The sequence below is a fragment of the Sinocyclocheilus rhinocerous genome, unplaced genomic scaffold, assembly GCF_001515625.1.
Source record: "Sinocyclocheilus rhinocerous isolate Xijiao unplaced genomic scaffold, SAMN03320098_v1.1 scaffold655, whole genome shotgun sequence".
Taxonomy (NCBI): Eukaryota; Metazoa; Chordata; class Actinopteri; order Cypriniformes; family Cyprinidae; genus Sinocyclocheilus; species Sinocyclocheilus rhinocerous.
The window spans coordinates 353,315-372,752 of NW_015646377.1; the positions used below are offsets into that span (position 1 = coordinate 353,315).

General features: G+C 36.6%; 2 protein-coding genes across 2 annotated transcripts in view; both read right to left on the reverse strand.

Moving 5' to 3' along the window:
* Positions 1-1,958: 1,958 nt before the first annotated feature.
* On the reverse strand, positions 1,959-11,789 carry LOC107707712 (meteorin-like protein). The gene is made up of 5 exons (XM_016511805.1): positions 11,572-11,789; positions 9,557-9,618; positions 8,822-9,127; positions 3,025-3,084; positions 1,959-2,340 (listed from the first exon to the last, which is right to left on the reverse strand). Exons 1-5 carry the CDS (start codon positions 11,652-11,654, stop codon positions 2,015-2,017), a joined length of 837 nt encoding a protein of 278 aa, XP_016367291.1. The 5' UTR covers positions 11,655-11,789; the 3' UTR covers positions 1,959-2,014.
* Positions 11,790-15,464: 3,675 nt separating this feature from the next.
* Positions 15,465-19,438, reverse strand: part of b3gntl1 (UDP-GlcNAc:betaGal beta-1,3-N-acetylglucosaminyltransferase-like 1) — a 20,257-nt gene continuing 16,283 nt past the window's right edge. Inside the window, exons 9-12 of the mRNA XM_016511812.1 lie at positions 18,973-19,108; positions 17,419-17,487; positions 16,871-16,945; positions 15,465-16,038 (exon numbers count right to left, since the gene is read on the reverse strand). Coding sequence (XP_016367298.1) covers positions 15,958-16,038; positions 16,871-16,945; positions 17,419-17,487; positions 18,973-19,108 — 361 coding nt within the window. The 3' untranslated portion in view covers positions 15,465-15,957. The remainder of the gene's footprint in view (positions 16,039-16,870; positions 16,946-17,418; positions 17,488-18,972; positions 19,109-19,438) is intronic.

A 19,438-nucleotide genomic window follows, 5' to 3' on the forward strand; every position in this document is an offset into this window, starting at 1 on the left:
AGAAAACTGCCGAAAAACAAACATTTTCTTTAAAATAAGAAGCACTGATGAATTGTGTATTACAATACCAACGCATTTATTAACTCAGCAAACACAAACCGTTCCTTTAGAGTTCTCATATGTTCATTTTTGGGAACCAAATAACATTTCAAGAAAAACATTCTTTTTTTAATCCAGAAAAAAACCTTCCCAGAATGTTCCAGGAACCAATAATTAGCTGGGAAGAAATGATAATCATCATTATTTTGGCCATTTTGATATAATGTCTTAAGCTCTAACCATCCTCAATTAACACCAACCATATTTTCTCAAGGCTCGTTCAACATTATTTCATTTCATACTTCAAGTTTTTAAACCGCAGTACTCAAGGGGGCGCTAGAGTTTCCTTCAAATGTATGTTTAATTAAACCAGATGTGTTATCATTACAGCTAGCTATATATCAACATTTGTCTGGTAGGGTTAGATGGATAATTGATTAAACCAACTGACGGCAGTTGAATTGAAAACAGACCGGCGTTCAGGTAACGTACTTTGAGCAACGACATCATGGCTTGTGTAGCTGAACTCGCTTGCGTTCACGATAATATGAAAATTTCGCAATTTTCTCCACAGTTGGGCAGTTTGTTCAGAAAACACCCAGCAACACAAACACAGAAAATGACACCATGATGTTTCCATTAGGAGTGTTTTATTCCAGACTCGGAGTCCAAGGAACAGAAACAAACACAGCATAAACGCACACACACAATACACTCAAACTCACTCGTGAACACATGAACACAGTCCAGACGTCAGTCAGAAGAATTGACCGCTCAGTAACTATAAACAACGCTTTAAACAAAAGCAGCGTTCATCGTCTCGCAGCAGCACACATGCGTGCAGGCAAGAGCTCATCACACGGATCCGAGTGTTACGACACACTTTCTCTGTATGGCTTTCAGACGAATGGAATCAGGCAACAAGAACAAAGAGAAACAAGCAAACACAACTTCTGTCTGTAACCAAGAACAGCACCTTCAGGGAGGACTGATGACTGAGATCCATCCATCTGGAACCATCCCATCTGAAAAACCTGCCAAAACACACTCAGGCCTCATTTCACCCCAAAATCAACACAAGTAAAAAAGAAATATTTTGCATTAAAAAAAAATCACAGAATTAAATTGTGACTATTCTCAGGACAATTAAAAAAAATCCCCAATTTTAAAAATATTATTATTTAAATTCAGCACTACAAATCGAGCAATTGCATATAACTATTTCACTATTTAAATACGATGTTACTGTGTTACTATGTTACAATAACAACAAATAATGATGATGATGATAATAATAATAATAATTATTATTATATCAGTAATGTTAAAGTAAATTAAATATTGAAATAAGTGAAATATTTATACATAATGGCAGGATTTACAGTACAGAATTTACATTTAATTTATGCTGATTAACAGTATTACTGTAAAATTAAAACATTTGACAGTAATAAATCTAAAGAAACCCCAGCTGAAAATTATATATTATAAATTTATATATTTATGAATAAAAATTTAAAAATATAATAATAATATTAATACGCCTCTGGATGAAATGCAGTAATGAGAATTTTAGAGGGGCAATTTATTTAATTATTATAACAATTATTTCAAAAACCTGGTTATAAAATAATCCAACTTTTATTTAAGTATCCTAAATGTAATATCTTATTTATTTATTTTGATTTTGGGATACAATGTAACCTTGGACCAAGGCGTGAAAAAAAAAAAAATTTCAAAAATGTCATGTTTTCATGAGATTCACCAGAGTCCGTAAAGTTCAGCAGGGGATTGTTGTGTGTGTCTCTCAGTCTGCGTCTATGTGGCAGGGGGTTGTTCCCGCGTCCAGAGCCGCGTGGGACAGTCTGATGACTTGGACCAAGGCGTGAAAAAAAAAAAAATTTCAAAAATGTCATGTTTTCATGAGATTCACCAGAGTCCGTAAAGTTCAGCAGGGGATTGTTGTGTGTGTCTCTCAGTCTGCGTCTATGTGGCAGGGGTTTGTTCCCGCGTCCAGAGCCGCGTGGTACAGTCTGATGAAGTCTTTATAGAGAGGAGCACATCCCAGCCACGCTTCCCCGAACCGCACAGCTCCTGTGAAGAGGAACTCGCCCTGTCCCGCCCGCGGGCCGCAGCGCCGCGGCATCTTCACTCGACCCGTCCACCGGCCGCGCCCGCGCCCCCCGCCGCCAGACACAAACACACGGCTCTTCTGACGGTACACGTGACTCAACGACACCACCACTGACGCCTGATCTTCATCATCCTCCTCCTCCACGTGATGAATACTGCCGCGCACCGCTGAGAGACAGAGAGCAGCGACAGATATACCACGATTTACAGAATAAAAGTCACAAATTTTTAACATCTGAATCGTGCTGCAGCTTATATAACACAAATAACGTTAAACAGGCAAAACATGCATGAAGTATTTTCTTTTTTTTATTAACTTGTTTTCCGAAATTCAAGCTGAGTTTTTTTTATCATCTGAAACGTGCTGACTTTTATTACAAAGTGGCTTAAAAATGCAATCAACATCAAGCATGCAAAACAAAGTGTTTTATTTTATTAACCAGTACAACTTATTTTAACAACTTTGTTTTTTCTCTCAACAACGCAGTTTTGACTCTATGTGACTTAAGGTCCTTGCACACCGAGTTCGAAATTTTCATATACGTTTTTAAAAATTTTTTCATATTCGTCATCCTTTCCTATCAAAATGCTTGCTACAGATGTGAAAACGCAGAAAATCGAACTGATCCAAATTTTTTTTTATGGCGGACGAAAATTTCGGAGGCAGTGTGTAAACGTGATTGACAAACGTGAGGTCGTATTTATTTTTTAACATGCCAAATTTTTTCGGACAGGAATTTCAGACTGTGCAAAGACCTTTATAGTCAGGTATGACTTATTTCCAGGAAAAAAATGGTACATTATGGCAGGGAAACTAATAGTTCAAAGCAGTAAGAAGCAGGTTTAACTTACCGAAGTCGCTGGTGCAGATCGCCATCAGCAGCTCGTCATTAGTGCAGGGTCTGCATGCAGCTAAAACACACACACACACGTTACATGAGTCTGAGACTGCAGCTGTTTCACACACACACACACACATGAACGCAGGGAAATGGAGAGACATTTCCTCCTCAGACGCGTCAGGCCTGTGCTGCGTCACACCCGTCACACTCCAGCTGTGTCTGAGTCCTGTGATCTCTGACCTTTGCCCTCTGACCCCATTCAGATATTATCATCATTATCTGCCTTTCCTGCCGCCAAACCCAGCATCTGACTGAGATTAAACCACATTACAGCATGCTAAACATCTGTAAAATAAACACACATACATTTAAAAAAGGCTTTTATGGTTGATTTGTGCATAATACTTGAAAAGTCCACCCAGTGATATTAGAGCTCCTCCAGTGCCTAATACTTTTAAAGGTTGTATATTTGTGCTGTTTAGCCTTTTAATATTTTAACACAAGTTTGTTTTTACTGTTGTAATTGTTGTTTGTTACAATGTTCAGTAGCATTGTAAAAATGTACATCCACAAAAATCTAACATTCTCAGAACATTTATTATTATAACAATTCTCAGAATAGGCTTTACATTCACAAAAAACAAAACAAAAAAAAAACATTTATAGAACGTTCCTGAATGGTTATTTTTATATTTTATATTTACTTTTTATATTAAATTTTTTATATTTAACTAAATAATTCTTAAAGGTTATTTTTACATCTTAAATTCACAATTATAAAACAACTTATACAGAAAGTTCACTAATGATTCTTTTTATATTTTATATTTACTTTTTATATTTAACTTTTTATATTTATGTTTAACTAAATATTTCTTAAAGGTTATTTTTACATCTTAAATTTACAATTATAAAACAACTTATACAGAAAGTTCACTAATGATTCTTTTTATATTTTATATTTACTTTTTATATTTAACTTTTTATATTTATGTTTAACTAAATATTTCTTAAAGGTTATTTTTACATCTTAAATTTACAATTATAAAACAACTTCTACAGAAAGTTCACTAATGGTTATTTTTAGGTTTTATTTATAAATGTTATGGTGTGTGCACACCAAAAGCGAAGCTAATATTCACATCACGTTATCGCTCTAGATTACTTGTGGGATGTTTGTCGTGTCACTCAAGCAAATAAAATCCTTGCGTAATGCTGTCCTTCATTTTCTGACATAACCGGACGTGTCAATAAGCTCTTTGCTGATTGGGTTGCGTGACAACACGTCATGCAAATTTTCCACTCGAATTAAAATTTTTCAACTTGCGTGGAAGACGCAATTGAGGCATATATCGTGCGTTTGTGGCAATCGCGTTGGCCAATTCGCGTCATTCCCATCGCTCAGCGTGAATTTGCTTTTATTCGCGTATTTGCACTGACTTTGTATGTAATCTACTCAAGCAAATAATTAAATTCGCTTTTGGTGTGCACACACCATTACACTTTTAATATAAACCATAAAAATGCATTGTGAGAACGAAACATTCTGGCAACCAAAACTGATTCCTCAAAACAAATGCATAGAAAATAAGATTAACAGTTTAATGTTATAGGTGTATTAATGTTGTATAATGTTGATTAAAACTACTATTTAATTTATTATAAAAATTGTTGCAGCAGGCTGTCTTAGTTCACTCAAGTGAGTCATATGTTCTGATGAATCAGCAAAGGATTCGTTACAATGATTCAAACAGATCAGAGGTGAATCAGACTACACTGGTTGTGCTGCATGTTTGTTTTTGCATGTTTTAGAAAACACTATCATATATTTATAATTTTTTCCTCGTCACTTTCAGTTAAGACTCACAAATTGGGTAAAATGTAAATGTAAAGCATTGATCTCCAGACTCGCCCTGTGAAACGATTCAATGTAAATGTGATATCTCACCTGATTTAACACATAAAAGCACATTCAGACTCACACTTGCATAAACCGCTCTAAACTGCTCTTTAACGACTTCCAGCACCTTCCACCCCGCGGCTAACGGCTCATTAACGAGCGGAGCTGAGATTGTGACGGGGGAAGGGACGCGTTCGTCTCGTTTTACTGATCCCACACAAACCAGAGCCAAACCAGCGCTCTTATTTTATTATGAGAGCTCAATCCTCAGATCAGCTGTTCAGACAGAGCTGCTGACAAACACACAGCGCGAGTGTGAGACTGAGACGAAACCAGACTGAGATCCAGTCCCGCAGACGAGCGCTACGAGCTTGAAGAGCTCAGCTACAACATTACCAAACACACAACCTTCCCCTAATGTTAGCATTTGGTTAGGTTCTTGAAAAACTATTTTATTTTATTTTATTTAGAAAATACATTTCCAATAATGTTGCAGCAAGATTTTTTTTTTTTTTTAATTTATTAATTTTTTATAACTTACACAGAACGTTCCCTAATAGTTACTTTTAGGTTCGCTAAAGGTTATATATATATATATATACTGTATATATTCACAACTGAATAACTTTTACAGAATATTCCCTAATAGTTATTTTTAGGTTCACTAAAGGTTATTTTTAGGTTTTATATTCAGAAGTGTAAAGTAACTTTTACAGAACGTTCCCTAATGCTTATTTTAATGTTCTTTAATGGTTATTTTTAGGTGTTATATCTACAAATGTAAAGTAACTTTTCCAAAATTTTCCCTAATTGTTATGTATTAGATTTTTATTTATAAACTTTAAATGTATGTTATGTGAATCAGAACGTTCTGGGAACCATAAGTGACTGAAACAGCTGTCTTATGAGCACCGCAGACTTCAGTTAAAGAGTCAGTTGAACCAACAAATCACAGTTTGATAGCCCTGTGATGAACAGAATGGAATTTATTGACTGAAAATCTGACAAAAATGGGATTCTGGTCATATGGATGACTTTTATGGTACTTTTTTGGAGCTTGAGCTTGTATAAATCAGGGTCCACTTTCATTGCTTACAAGAGAACAGTTCAGACATTCCTAAAAAAACTCCTTTCACACACACACTTTTCTCCCTGTAGAGCCATCAGACGCCTGTCCAAGCGTGAGTGAGACCAACAGGTGAGGAGCTCAGGACACCTCAAGACTTACATGTTTACGAATCTAAAGCCTCTGGGAATGGAGCGGGAAAAAAGAGGGGGAAGGGAAACAAAAGAAAAAGGCATTCTGAAGGGGACTCCAGGTAGCTATGTGGAAGAAATGAAGGACAAATTATTAAGATTTCAGTATTTAGCCTGTGATTCTCTACAAAGAGAACTGAATTGTATCATTACAAGTCCCTCTTGAAACTATTAAGCTACTCTGTAAGAGCTCATCTCACCTTCACAGACAATACAACAGCATCTTTCATATCAAACCAACCAATGAGAGTGGACCTGAGCGAGCATCAGACCAATCAGACGCAGCGCTGGCTGTGATTGACAGCTCTACAGGCTGCTTGACCCCGGCGGGACCTCCTGATTAGACTGTTTATTTTCTTATGTCAGGCTGAACACGGATCTGGGGGAGCAGCGGGGGCGGATGGGTTTTACAGGGTCAGACGTTTTACAGCCTCTCTAAACCAGTCTTTCATGTGAATGACGGCCATTTGACAGACAGTGTTGTTATTCGACCCCCAACACAACCCTCTCTCTCGCTTTCACACGTATTCCTGTATACGCTAGAGCTGGGTAATATTTACAATATATTCAATATTGTATTTTCTGATTATATAAAATTCACTAACAATGTAAATATTATGATGAAGTTTCTCAAGATCACGTCGGTAAACGTTTCGCACCCAAAAATATTTCATATTCTGGAAAATACCAGAATATTAAAACTTCAGAAGCAAAAAATGCAAATAGAGATTGAGTTCTTTTTCTTATGTTTCAAGTGAATCAGTGCAAAACTCTGTGGAAAAAAAAGATAAAGTGATTATTCATTTGCATCCTAATTAAAAAACAATACAAAAGATACAGTGTTTATAGTGTTATATTAAAACTAAAAACTATTGAAAATCATCTTTTGTTATTTAAAAAAGCTGAAGAAATATTAGATGAAGTTATTTGACAAAAATATTCATCTAACAAATATTACATATTAAATATTAGATGAAAAATCTAAAAAAAAGTCTACAAAAATTTGAAATTTGTTCGTTTAACCGAAGCAACTAACCGAAATAAAAGTTGAAGTACTAAAATTATGAAAACTTATGAAAAAAGTCAAAAATAGTTTAAAAAGTTAAATAATGTTTAAAAAAATATAAAAATTACAAAAACAAAATTACTAAAACTTACACAAAAATGAAAGCTCAAAATAAAAAAAAACACAATCAAATTCAATATATATATATATAACACATTATAGTATGTATTTAATACTAAAATATAATTGTCGAGATGTCCCTGCATGGCATTTTGCATGTTTTGATTTTGTATTAAAAATAGGTAATTATTATCATTATTTTTCTGTATTAAAAAATAATATTGTGCATTGCTAAATTGGTATATAAATAAAATGTCAAATATATTTTAAACAATAATAATTTTGTGTATTGTTAAATTGGTTTATATAAATAAATAAAACATTAAATATATTTTCTGCATAAATTTAATGAAAAATGGTAATAATCATGCCTGATTATTATTATTATTATTATATTTTACTTCTTGCATTGAATGCATTTGTCAACAATGTGATTATGATTGTGACTATGATTCTTTTGACTGGGAAAAATAAATAATAATAATTAAAAAAAACATCTTTAAGGGGCCGTTCACATGCCGTGCCTAAAAACGTGTGGAAAACGCTAGGCGCCGCTTTCTGCTTTTTTCCAAAGCGTTCGGGCACTTGCGCTCCGGAGGTGTCTGCCGTTGCTAAGCAACCATGACCTGCTCTCTCCTTGACGACGCGGAAGTTTCAGCAAAGGATAAATGGATTTGCAGCACTGAAAATCGCTTGCAGTAGCTCTGCTACTAAATTTATTTAAAAATGGCTATCCCTGTAGAAGCTATGATCAGCTGTTCCTTCATATTGGCTACATTAAATATATTTTCTGCATAAATTTAATGAAAAAGGGTAATAATCATGCCTGATTATTATTAATAGTATTATTATATTTTACTTCTTGCATTGAATGCATTTGTCAACAATGTGATTATGATTGTGATTATGATTCTTTTGACTGGGAAAAATAAATAATAATAAATAAAAAAAAAGATCTTTAAGGGGCTATTCACATGCCGTGCCTAAAAACATGTGGAAAACGCTAGGCGCTGCTTTCTGCTTTTTTCCAAAGCGTTCGGGCGCTTGCGCTCCGGAGGTGTCTGCCGTTGCTAAGCAACCATGACCTGCTCTCTCCTTGACGACGCGGAAGTTTCAGCAAAGGATAAATGGATTTGCAGCACTGAAAATCGCTTGCAGTAGCTCTGCTACTAAATTTATTTAAAAATGGCTATCCCTGTAGAAGCTATGATCAGCTGTTCCTTCATATTGGCTGAGCTTTCAATGTTGTTACGGGAAAGGATGAAGCTGATTGGTTGGTTTTTGTCACATGAAAATGCGCTTGCGGCATTCTGAAAAGTTTAAATGTTTTTATCTCGATGCGGCTGGAAAAAAATAAGCGCGTCGCTTCCATTATAAGCTGGACTGCTGCGCGTCTACATTTGAAATAACAAACTTGAGCGCGCAGAAGACGCGATATGTGAACGGCCCCTTAAAGGCATTTCAGGGCAAGTGTATAAATATCGAGGTAAAGTCTGAATTGAGACAGTTTTGTTGTCAGTATACCTGCATGTGAGTGCGGCTGGTCTCCGGAGATCAGCTGGTACTGAAAGGCAGTGATTCTCCGGCTGATGTCCCGGCGAGCGGAGGCCTCCACGAACAGCGCCCCCTCCTGCAGACTGAAGCAGCGCACGCGTCCAGCCGCCTGGTCCTGCTCCGTCAGCAGCAGCCGCAGCGCTCCGGCCCGCTCCACGTACAGCCTGGCCCCGCGCGAGTCCGGCCGCGGCTTGACGCAGGCGCGCAGGTGACCCTCCGCCCGCTGCAGGTTGGGGTACAATTTTAGCAATACAGAAAAATAAAAACAATAATTACCTCTTTTTGTCCACAAAATAAAAGCATGAAAGAATGTAACATGCCATGCAGGGGCAACTTTCCAGTGTTAGTATTGTTTATATACTTATATAGTATTTATTCATATTTTTAATTATCTTTATATTTTATTTTAGTTTAATTTTGTTATGTGCTTTTGTCATTTTTATTCTTTTTTTGTTTTTTTTATAAAAAAATTACATTTAGGCTATTATTGTTATTATTCCAGTTTGAATCCAAATGTCTTGCTGCTCAGTCAGTGCAGAGAAACACAACTGTTTATTTTTCAAACGACAGAAATCTGAGAGCTCGACAAATTGTGATGTCCACGGCTCTGATCCGTGCTGTGACCTTCAGGATGAGCGTGACCTGCTCCTCGTCTCTAAGAGCAACATCAGGAGAGATCAGATGTCAAACGTGTGAGATATTAGCCTTCGGCACAGCGCAGGTACACCTGCTCCACGTCCCGCGCATGAGACTCGTGCATCAGACCACTGCAGACCGACAGAGAGAGAGAGAGCACAAACAGAGCTAAGTCTTTCTCAACCGAGACATACGGTCACAAACCCTGGTGGACAGTCCTCCTGGAGAATCACACCGTTTCAATATCAGATGAACTGCACACAGACTCCAGGAGAACTGAAAATCTTATACGATAATCTTGAAATGTATGCATTTGTTTTGAAATGCCTTTAAAATATACTTTTTTTATTTCAGTCAAGGGAATTAGAATCACAGCCACTGTTACCGAATATATTCAAATGTTTAATGCAAAAAGTCGTTTTCCAATCAGATGTTTTCCACATTTTGTTCTACTAAATGAGAATAAACTAAACAAAAACTAAAATAATACTCAAACAAATGTAAAAATAAATAAATGAATAACAGATATGGCACAAGCTGTCATCCAGATGTGACATTTTCATTTTCCCCACTATATACAGCGCTTTCAAGTGGTTGTGGTTTGGCTTATTTCGTGATGATTACAGTGTTAGTGTCTGCTCCGGCTGGATCGCAGAGGCTTTGAGATTTACTCGTCAGGTGAACAGTATGGAAAATGATGACCTTCTTCTGAAAAAAAAGCAGCTCTGAAAGTCCAATTCACTTTACCAGTTGAGTTTGTCCAATCTCATACATTTAAAAAATAATTGGCTGATTCCAAAATACAGATTGATCATATTCCTGCATTTCCACCAAATATTGAAGCTCTGGGTCTTCATGAGGGTGAGTAAACGATGGCTGGGCTCCAGCTGGGGGTCTGGCGGGGCGTTATAATTAAACTGACGGGGTTGGGTTTCTGCTGAAATCAGTGCCAAATGTTTTCAGAGCAAAAGAGCCGAGTTTCGCACACGTGACCCCGAAATTCCCCTCCATTTCATCCGGCTTGCTTTTAATTAACGTTATTAAATCATTTTCTGGAGTCAATTAAGCTGTGCGGCGCGTAATAGAGGCCAGATTCGGCGCGGTCTGCTTTAAAGAGTCAAATGAAGGAGTTGAAAGAAAAAGTGCGAGGCGGCTATTAAACCAGAGAACAGACAAAAACACAGTCAATGAGAGAGAGAGAGACAGAGAGAGAGAGACAGAGCGAGCGAGAGAGAGAGAGAGAGAGAGAGAGACAGAGCGAGCGAGAGAGAGAGAGAGAGAGAGAGAGAGAGAGCAGATGGATATGAACGTCACTGTGGGCGCATAAAATACTATAAAACAAATCAGTGGCAATTTTTCGTCAGTCATTTTTCGCTTTAGCGCTGAGTGTTCGATTCATTTTAGTGAATCGATTCTTTCGAACGGTTCATTTTTTTTTTTTTTTTTAATTCGTGAAGCTTTTTTGCGTATTATTTTCTTGAACTGACAAAGTATATCGTGTCAGATGCGATCTAATGATTCATACATGTTAACCTTTTCATTCTCAAACAAAGATGCAATCCAGCAGAGTAATAATTTACGAATTAACCTTCGCGAATCCGAATCGTCCCGTCGGCAACATTGAAAAGAAGTGGTTCAAAAGAACAATCGGTTCGCGAATCAGTGTCTACAGGTAAAATGTAATAACATGTCCAATAAGGGCATGCCCGGACTTTCCCCATCACCTAGCTCTCACAGGATTTCACGATTTAAACCCATGCATTTACACTTCTTAACAGTTAGGCTATATTGCAAGTTTTAGCATTTAACATTTCTTTGCATGGTCAAAAAACAAAAACAAAGATATAGTAGACTAAAATGTACAAAAGTCTTCCTTATACAAACACGCATAATGATCAACAGGATATTTCATAAAATATTTAGCTTGTTAAAAACATTTTGTATGCAATGCAATCATGCAAAGAAAAAAAACAGTTTTTAATGTGCAATTAGTTTTGTACGCATTTTCTGCGGACAGAATAAAGATACTGTTTTAATGTAAGACCTTTATAATGATTTGATCTGATATAAAATGCAAGGCTCACCTTCCTATCCAGCTGCACTGGTCGCTGGAATATTGTGCACATCCACACAGGACCAGAGCTGATAACAGAATGAATAAAAACATCCTCAAAACCCCCGACAATCTCTTCCAGTCTGTAGAAAATCTCAATCCACGGCTGCTCTGGGTCACTTCTGAAACTGCATGACCAGATCAAGAGCAGACAGATCCGGAATGAAGAGCATGATCGCGCGTGAGTCAGAAGCCCAGACACAGTAATGAGTCCCGTAGAAACTTTCTCCCTCATACAAACTCAAGCCCCGCCCACAACACGCGGCACGCCTCTAAGCCACGCCCCCGCCAGCACGCCGCGATAACCATTATACAGCAGCAAGCATTTACACACTTGCACTGCTGTTCAAAAATTTGGCATCAGTAAGATTTTTTTATGTGTTTTTTTTTTTTTATCAGTTTCTTATGCTTATCAAGCCTGCATTTATTTAAAAAAAAAAAAAAAAACGGTAATTTTGTGAAATATTATTGCAATTTAAAATAACAGTTTTCTATTTTAAATTGCTTTAAAATATAATTTATTGCTGTGATCAAAGCTGAATTTTCAGCATCATTACTCCATTCTTCAGTGTCACATGATCCTTCAGAAATCATTCTAATATGCTGATTTGTAATCAATGTTTGGAAACAGTTGTGCTGCCTAATATCTTTTGGGACCTGTGATATTTTTTTTCAGGATGAATAAAAAGTTTAAAAGAACAGTGTTTATTCAAAATAGACATTTTGTGTTACAATATTTTAAAGTTTATTAAAATAGGAAACCAATATTAGAAATTGCAATAATATTTTACAATATCCCTTTTTTTCTTTATTTTTGATCAAATAAATGTAGCCTTGGTGAGCATATAAGAGACTCCATTAAAAAAAAAACACACACACACTAAACATCTTACTGATCCCAACCTTTTGAACAGTTATGTTCATTAAGTCCTATTTAAGTCCAAAACTTAAGTTTATAACCCCATTTAGTGGTACTGTGGCTGTACCGCGGTATGTGAAGCACCTTCAATATACCTTCAAGTCCCCAAACAGTACTGAATAACACTAAATGATACAACATTCATCTACAACCGTACTGTAAATAAAACGACCATGGTACATAACATGTCCAAAAACATGGGTACTTTTGTGTATTTGTAATTGTCACAAACAATATGCTACTAATACTATACAGCGATATACCGAAATTTGTTGTAGGCTACACTGGCGAAAGACATAAATAACGGTATATATTCAGTATTTGATTGCTTCATGTGCAGCATATTTCCTTCCCCCCTCTTGTAGGGTGTGTGACTCCAGGCGTGTGTCTGGAGGCGGCTGCGGTTATTCTGGGCTTTATAAACACTGCTATCAGATGCTGCTGAGTCGCACGCTTTTATTACAGCTGCACGCGCCTCGCGGGACACCGACCGCTCACTGCGCATGCGCCGCGCACCGAATATAGCGCCATATAACACGAGCACAAGATTGATTCAGTCCGACTCCAAGAGCTAGATAAAAATAGATGTAAAATATACATTCACAAATTATTAAATATTACTATGGCATTCCTAATAAAAGCAATGCACATTAATTTTTTATGAATTTATTTCAATAAATAAAATTAATTTAATAATATGATTAATTAATAACAACCTAACATTTAAATAAACAAAAAAAATATTTTTTTAAAAGAAGGAAGACAATAGTCACATTTTTAACAACAAAAAAATGTGTTTGAGATGGTTGTGTTGTGCCAGGGGATTCAGTTTTCTATCTACAGACATGTTTACTTGGGATGGTGTGTGTGTGTGTGTGTGTGTGTCACCCTTCAGATGAGCTCTGACCCTCCACTTACACACCATCCTAAATATTTACAGGCCATGAACCGTGACCCGACCCACACACGCACACCTACAACACACGCTCCATCACTCACACTCACAGACACACACTCACACACACTCACACACACTCACACTCACACACACTCACAGACACTCACAGACACTCACACACACACACTCACACACACACTCACACTCACAGACACACACACACACACACACACTCACAGACACACACTCACAGACACACACTCACAGACACACACTCACAGACACACACTCACAGACACACACTCACAGACACACACTCACAGACACACACTCACAGACACACACTCACAGACACACACTCACAGACACACACTCACAGACACACACTCACAGACACACACTCACAGACACACACTCACAGACACACACTCACAGACACACACTCACAGACACACACTCACAGACACACACTCACAGACACACACTCACAGACACACACTCACAGACACACACTCACACACACACACTCACACTCACACACACACACTCACACAGACACAGACACACACTCACACACACACACTCACAGACACACACTCACAGGAACGTGGCCGCTGACCTCAGATAATGTCTCAGTGCAACACACACACATTCCAGTCTCTCTCTCTCACACACACACACACACACACACACACACACACATACACATAAATGAAGGACTGTTGAGAGGAAGAGAGATAAAACTAACCAGACCTGTCAGAATCTGTCAGGAATTATTAAAGTTTGCTGCTAACACACACATACATGACAAAAACATGACAGAGACCAGTTTTAAAAATCCTACAATACATTTTTAATATCAGAAGCATTTGAAATAAAATATAATACTAAAACAGTGTTAATTAAAACTATTTAAAATCGCTGAAATAAAATATCAATAAAATACATATGTGACCCTGGACCACAAAACCAGTCTTAAGTGTCAATTTTTCAAAATTGTGATTTATACATCATAATAAATAGCTTTCCACTGATGTATGGTTTGTTAGGATAGGACAATATTTGGTCGAGATACCTAAGACTGCTTTTGTGCTCCAGAGTCACAAATATTAGATGAAAATTTCAACGAAAATGAGAAATATTGCCGTAGAAAATAACTGAATTAAAATAAGTTTAAGCTGAAGTACAAAAGCTGCTAAACATATTATATTCTAAATATTGTAAAAAAATAAATAAAAATAATAATAGTAATATCAAAAACACAAGAAAATTACAGAAAATAAAATGAAAACAAAATATAAAAAGTAAAATAGGCAAAATATGAATAAATACTATAACAGTATAAAATGAAGTACTAAATTAACTCTGTACTGAAACAATGGCAGGATTACAAAATTCAATCTCAATCTGTAGAAAGTCAACATGTGAAGAAGCACAACTCTGTGATCGCATATATTTGATTTTCCAATGTCACTGGCTTTTTAAAATCAACGTGAAACGTGAAAAATGCAATCAGATTCTGCCTCAGCCTGGTTATTAATAATGACCAGGTTAGGAGTGGTAACTAACTGCACTTCACCATTAATTGCTATAATTACACATAGCTGAACAGCGCTTGTTTATACCGTCACGTCGCCCGTCTGTGGTAAATTGCAGTATTTGCCACTCAATTTCCCTTCAATAATGTCTTAAACAGTTTGAGTTGCTGTACCATTTCAGCACTCTCTGACATCAAGAGGACCTGATTGAGAGCAGCCAGCAGTACACTGTGGTCATAAAAAAAGTGTTTATTACGTTTGAAATATGAATATTTTTCTTACAAAAACACACGGATTCGCTACAGGAGGCCTTTATTCACCCCCCGGAGTCATGAGAGGTATGCTTTATTATGGATGCGCGCACTTTATTTCACATCTTTTGGACCATTGAACAAAAACACCCGCCTACTCCCATTCTAACGCTTGGAAGAGCAAGGAAAAATGTTTAATATAACTCCGACTGGATTCGTCTGAAAGAAGAAAGTCATATACACCTAGGGTGCCTCGGGGGTGAGTAAAACATGGGCTAATTTTCATTTTTGGGTGAACTAACTCTTTAAAGATGGATGTGTCTGTGGGAAAAGGGCTTATTCTGAGCGTCACTCGGGAACGATGGAGAAATCCAGTGACACGGGGCATCAGGAATGCAAACAGACGCCTGAGTGTGTGTGTGTGTGAAGCTGGTGTGTGTGTGTGTGTGTGTGTGTGTAGGTGCTAGAGGGATGTGAGAGGTTTCTCAAGCCGGGAACTCTGGGAAGGACAGCAGGAAGCAGTTCCCAGCTCTCACACACATTTCACTCAGAGTTTTGACTGTCTCCTATAGTTTGACACTCATCTGATGAGGGTTTCTTTCCTCCAGCTCTGACAGAAAAGGTTGTGTGTTCTTATATTCTCATTAAGACGTGACTCAGTCCCATTATGAAACTGTTTTCTAGCAGAAGGTGTTGTCAGCTCCCGCAGTCCCTGAGCTTTCACTGTACTGCAGCTCAAAGCACAGCGTCTTCAGCTGAAATGATAATAATGTATTCCCTCCTTCAGCTGCAGCGAGCGCAGGTTTCCCTCCAGGACTCCGTGAGTCATATCCTACACAGATTACACCATCATAAATAAATACATACGTACACAAATATATAAAATACTTCAATTAGTAATCATAAAAGTATTAATAAATAATGCTTGTATTCATCAAGGATGCATTACATTGATCAAAAGTGACAGTAAAGAAATTTTTTTAATTGAAAAAAAAAGATTCCTATTTCAAATAAATGCTGTTCTTTTCAACTTTCTATTCATCTGTGAATCCTGAAAAATAAAATCAGTATCAGTTTCCACAAAAATATTCAACATCGATAATAATAATAAATGTTTCTTGAGCAGCATATTAGAATGATTTCTGAAGATCATGTGACACTGAAGACTGGAGTAATGATGCTGGAAATTCAGCTTTGATCACAGGAATAAATTACATTTTACAATATATTCACATTGAAAACAGCTATTTTAAATTGTAAAAATATTACAGATTTTTACTGTATTTTTGATCAAATAAGCCTTGGTGAGCAGAAGAGACTTCATTCAAAAAAATCTCACCAACCCCAAACCTCAGTTAATGTGCTGTCTATGTAGGGCGCAGACGGCAGTATGAAACAGCTGTGTGTGATAATATCAGATCCCGCCGGAGTTTGATTAGCAGGAAAACACAGAGGATGATTGAGATTGATATGAGCCTCACAGTCATTTGGACCAGAGCGTGTGTGTGCGCAGTGGGCCGATATTAGAGAAAAGTCATTCCCTGCGTGCTATTAAAGTATGTTTCCACACACTCACACTCACACTCACACACACATTCTCACACACACACACACATTCTCACACACACACACACACACATTCTCACACACACACACACACTCACCAGCTTCACACACACGATGAACGGCGGCGATGCGTTTGTGAAGTGCAGCACAGGAATCCTGGGTTTGGGCCATTCCTGAGAGAAACACAGAAAACGAGTGAGTGTTTAACCACAATATCAGCGTTTCACTGTCTAATTATTGGTTATTAATAAGCTCAAGTGAGTGTGGGTTCATCTCCTCATCTTCAGATAACCGCTCTTCTGCAGGAAGTGACTGTTCCTGTGGTGATTGCGGTGGTTTTGGCTGCTGCGCCGTGTGCTTTCGTACACTAATGTGGCTAATGATGGATTTCCCAGGAAATTAATTAGTCAGCGCATGTACTTCTGCAAACAGCTGACGGCTAATCTGTGTCTGAGCATAAACACTGATTCATTACTAACGTTATATATGCATAACTAATCACGATTCTGCATTTACATCAACCATGTTCCCATGAAAATGTCCCCAGCTGAAACTGTGATTATGCTCCTGTTTTAAAGCATATATAACCACTATAATTCTGCATTAAAGTGAGTGTTTGATCATAAAGTGATTATAATGAACTCACCTTCGACTCCTCATACGTGTAAAAGCCTTTCTGAATTTTGTTCTCATCTACGTCACAGAACGCTTTCACCTGCGATCACAAACACAGACACAATAAAGAACAACACAACCTCTTCATTTCCTGAATTATTAAACATGAATTAACCGAATATTAATTAACTAACTATTGAATATCAATTCATTATTGCAGTGCTGTGGTGTTCTGGCTGGTTGCTAAGGGCAGTTACTAATGGATTACTAGGATTAGATTTTGCCTTAATATTTATAATTAATAATAACAACAATTACCACATTATTACCACAAATGTAAACTCTAATTTAAATATGATTATTTATTTATTTTAGTATTTTTAAGCCCCTTCAGTATTGTGAATATCAATAATAATTAATTATTTTTAATGAACCATATTGTTTTTAATTTTAGTATTTTAAGCCCCTTTAGTGTTTTAAATAATAATAATAATAATAATAATAATAATACTAATAAATGAATTTTTAAATTAATCATGATTATTTATTTACTTCAGTATTTAGGTCCGGTATTTTAACTAATACTAACACAAATAATAATTAATCATTTATTTAGATAATTTTTAATTGTTATTATTTATTTATTGTAGTATTTTTTTAAATCCCTTTAGAACTTTTAAGTGCTTAGTAATAAAATAATAACATTATAATTATTATTATTAATAATATAAAAAAAAAAATCTGTGTATTTTAAAATCCATTTTGCATTTCCTTATATTACTGTAGGAAGGAAACATCTAATGGTTATGTTTTGAGCCGTTATCTTCTTCTGTTATCTTCTTCTGATTACAAGTCCCTTATATAATAATATATATTATTAATATTATTAACACAAATTTTATTTTAAAATGTTAGTATTTTTAAATTCCTAAGCAGTGTTGGGGAAAGTTACTTTTAAAAGTAATGCATTACAATATTGCGTTACTTTCCATAAAAAAGTAACTAATTATGTTACTTAGTAACTTTTTATGGAAAGTAATGTTACATTACTTTTGCGTTACTTTCGCGTTACTTTTTAAATATGAGCAGGGCTTGATTGTTTTTAATATAAGAAGTTCTATTTATAGCAAATGTAAAAGTCCTTTCACACCAAAAAGTGTAATGAATAAACCTCAGGCTGAAGCAAAAGTAAATTCACGTCTGTACAGTAGAACGCAGAAGAAACACTCTTCAGCAATAAAAAAAAAATTGAAAAAGTAACTCGGATATTTTCTTGTAAATTAAAAAAGTAATGCGTTACTTTACTCGTTACTTGAAAAAAGTAATCTGATTACATAACTCGCGTTACTTGTAATGCGTTACCCCCAACACTGTTCCTAACTAATTAATAATACGTGTGATCATGATGATGATGATGAATTTATCATCATGATCACACAATTTTTAATTATAATTATTATTATAATTATTTTTAATTAATTATTATTTATTTATTTTAGTATTTTAAAGTGTATTCTGTATTTCCTGATATTATCGCTTATAAACACGAGGAAGTGTCCAGCGGTTCAGTGTTTGGATCCGGTACCTTCTTCTGATTGGTGGGACTCAAGCTGCGGTAGAGTCTGCGGCCCTGTTTCCCAGCGTTCCATACGGTGAAAGACTCCCATTGGCTGAGCACTCGCTCCTGCAGGAAGTGGACGCGGAGACTCCAGATGGTCTCTCTGAGAGCAGAGGACAGGAGAGGGTTAATGCAGTCTCTCACATCACTCACACACTGCAGCGACAGTGAAGGAAGCAGACGCGCTTCAGGTGGAAACATGCTGCTTTGGGTTATTTCAAGAGCACTGAGCTTCCTCTGCGCACATCCCTCACCCTGCAGCATTATAAAACCCTGAAATCCATCAATCAGCACTCAGCACACACACAGAACGAGACTGACAGACAGCTGCGGCCCGCTGGACCCACCGAGAGAAAATGAGCGGAATCCCTGAGTCACAGGATGCCACTCATTCCAGACAGAGACAGATAACACACACACACACACACACACA

Coding starts and splice junctions, on each gene's coding strand:
- LOC107707712 (XM_016511805.1), bottom strand. CDS start 11,654: ATGTTTTTATTCATTCTGTTATCAGCTCTGGTCCTGTGTGGATGTGCA. Junction 9,619..11,571: donor CAGTGCAGCTGGATAGGAAG/GTGAGCCTTGCA, acceptor GTCGGTCTGCAG/TGGTCTGATGCACGAGTCTC. Junction 3,085..8,821: donor CCAGCCGCACTCACATGCAG/GTATACTGACAA, acceptor TGTGTGTTTTAG/CTGCATGCAGACCCTGCACT.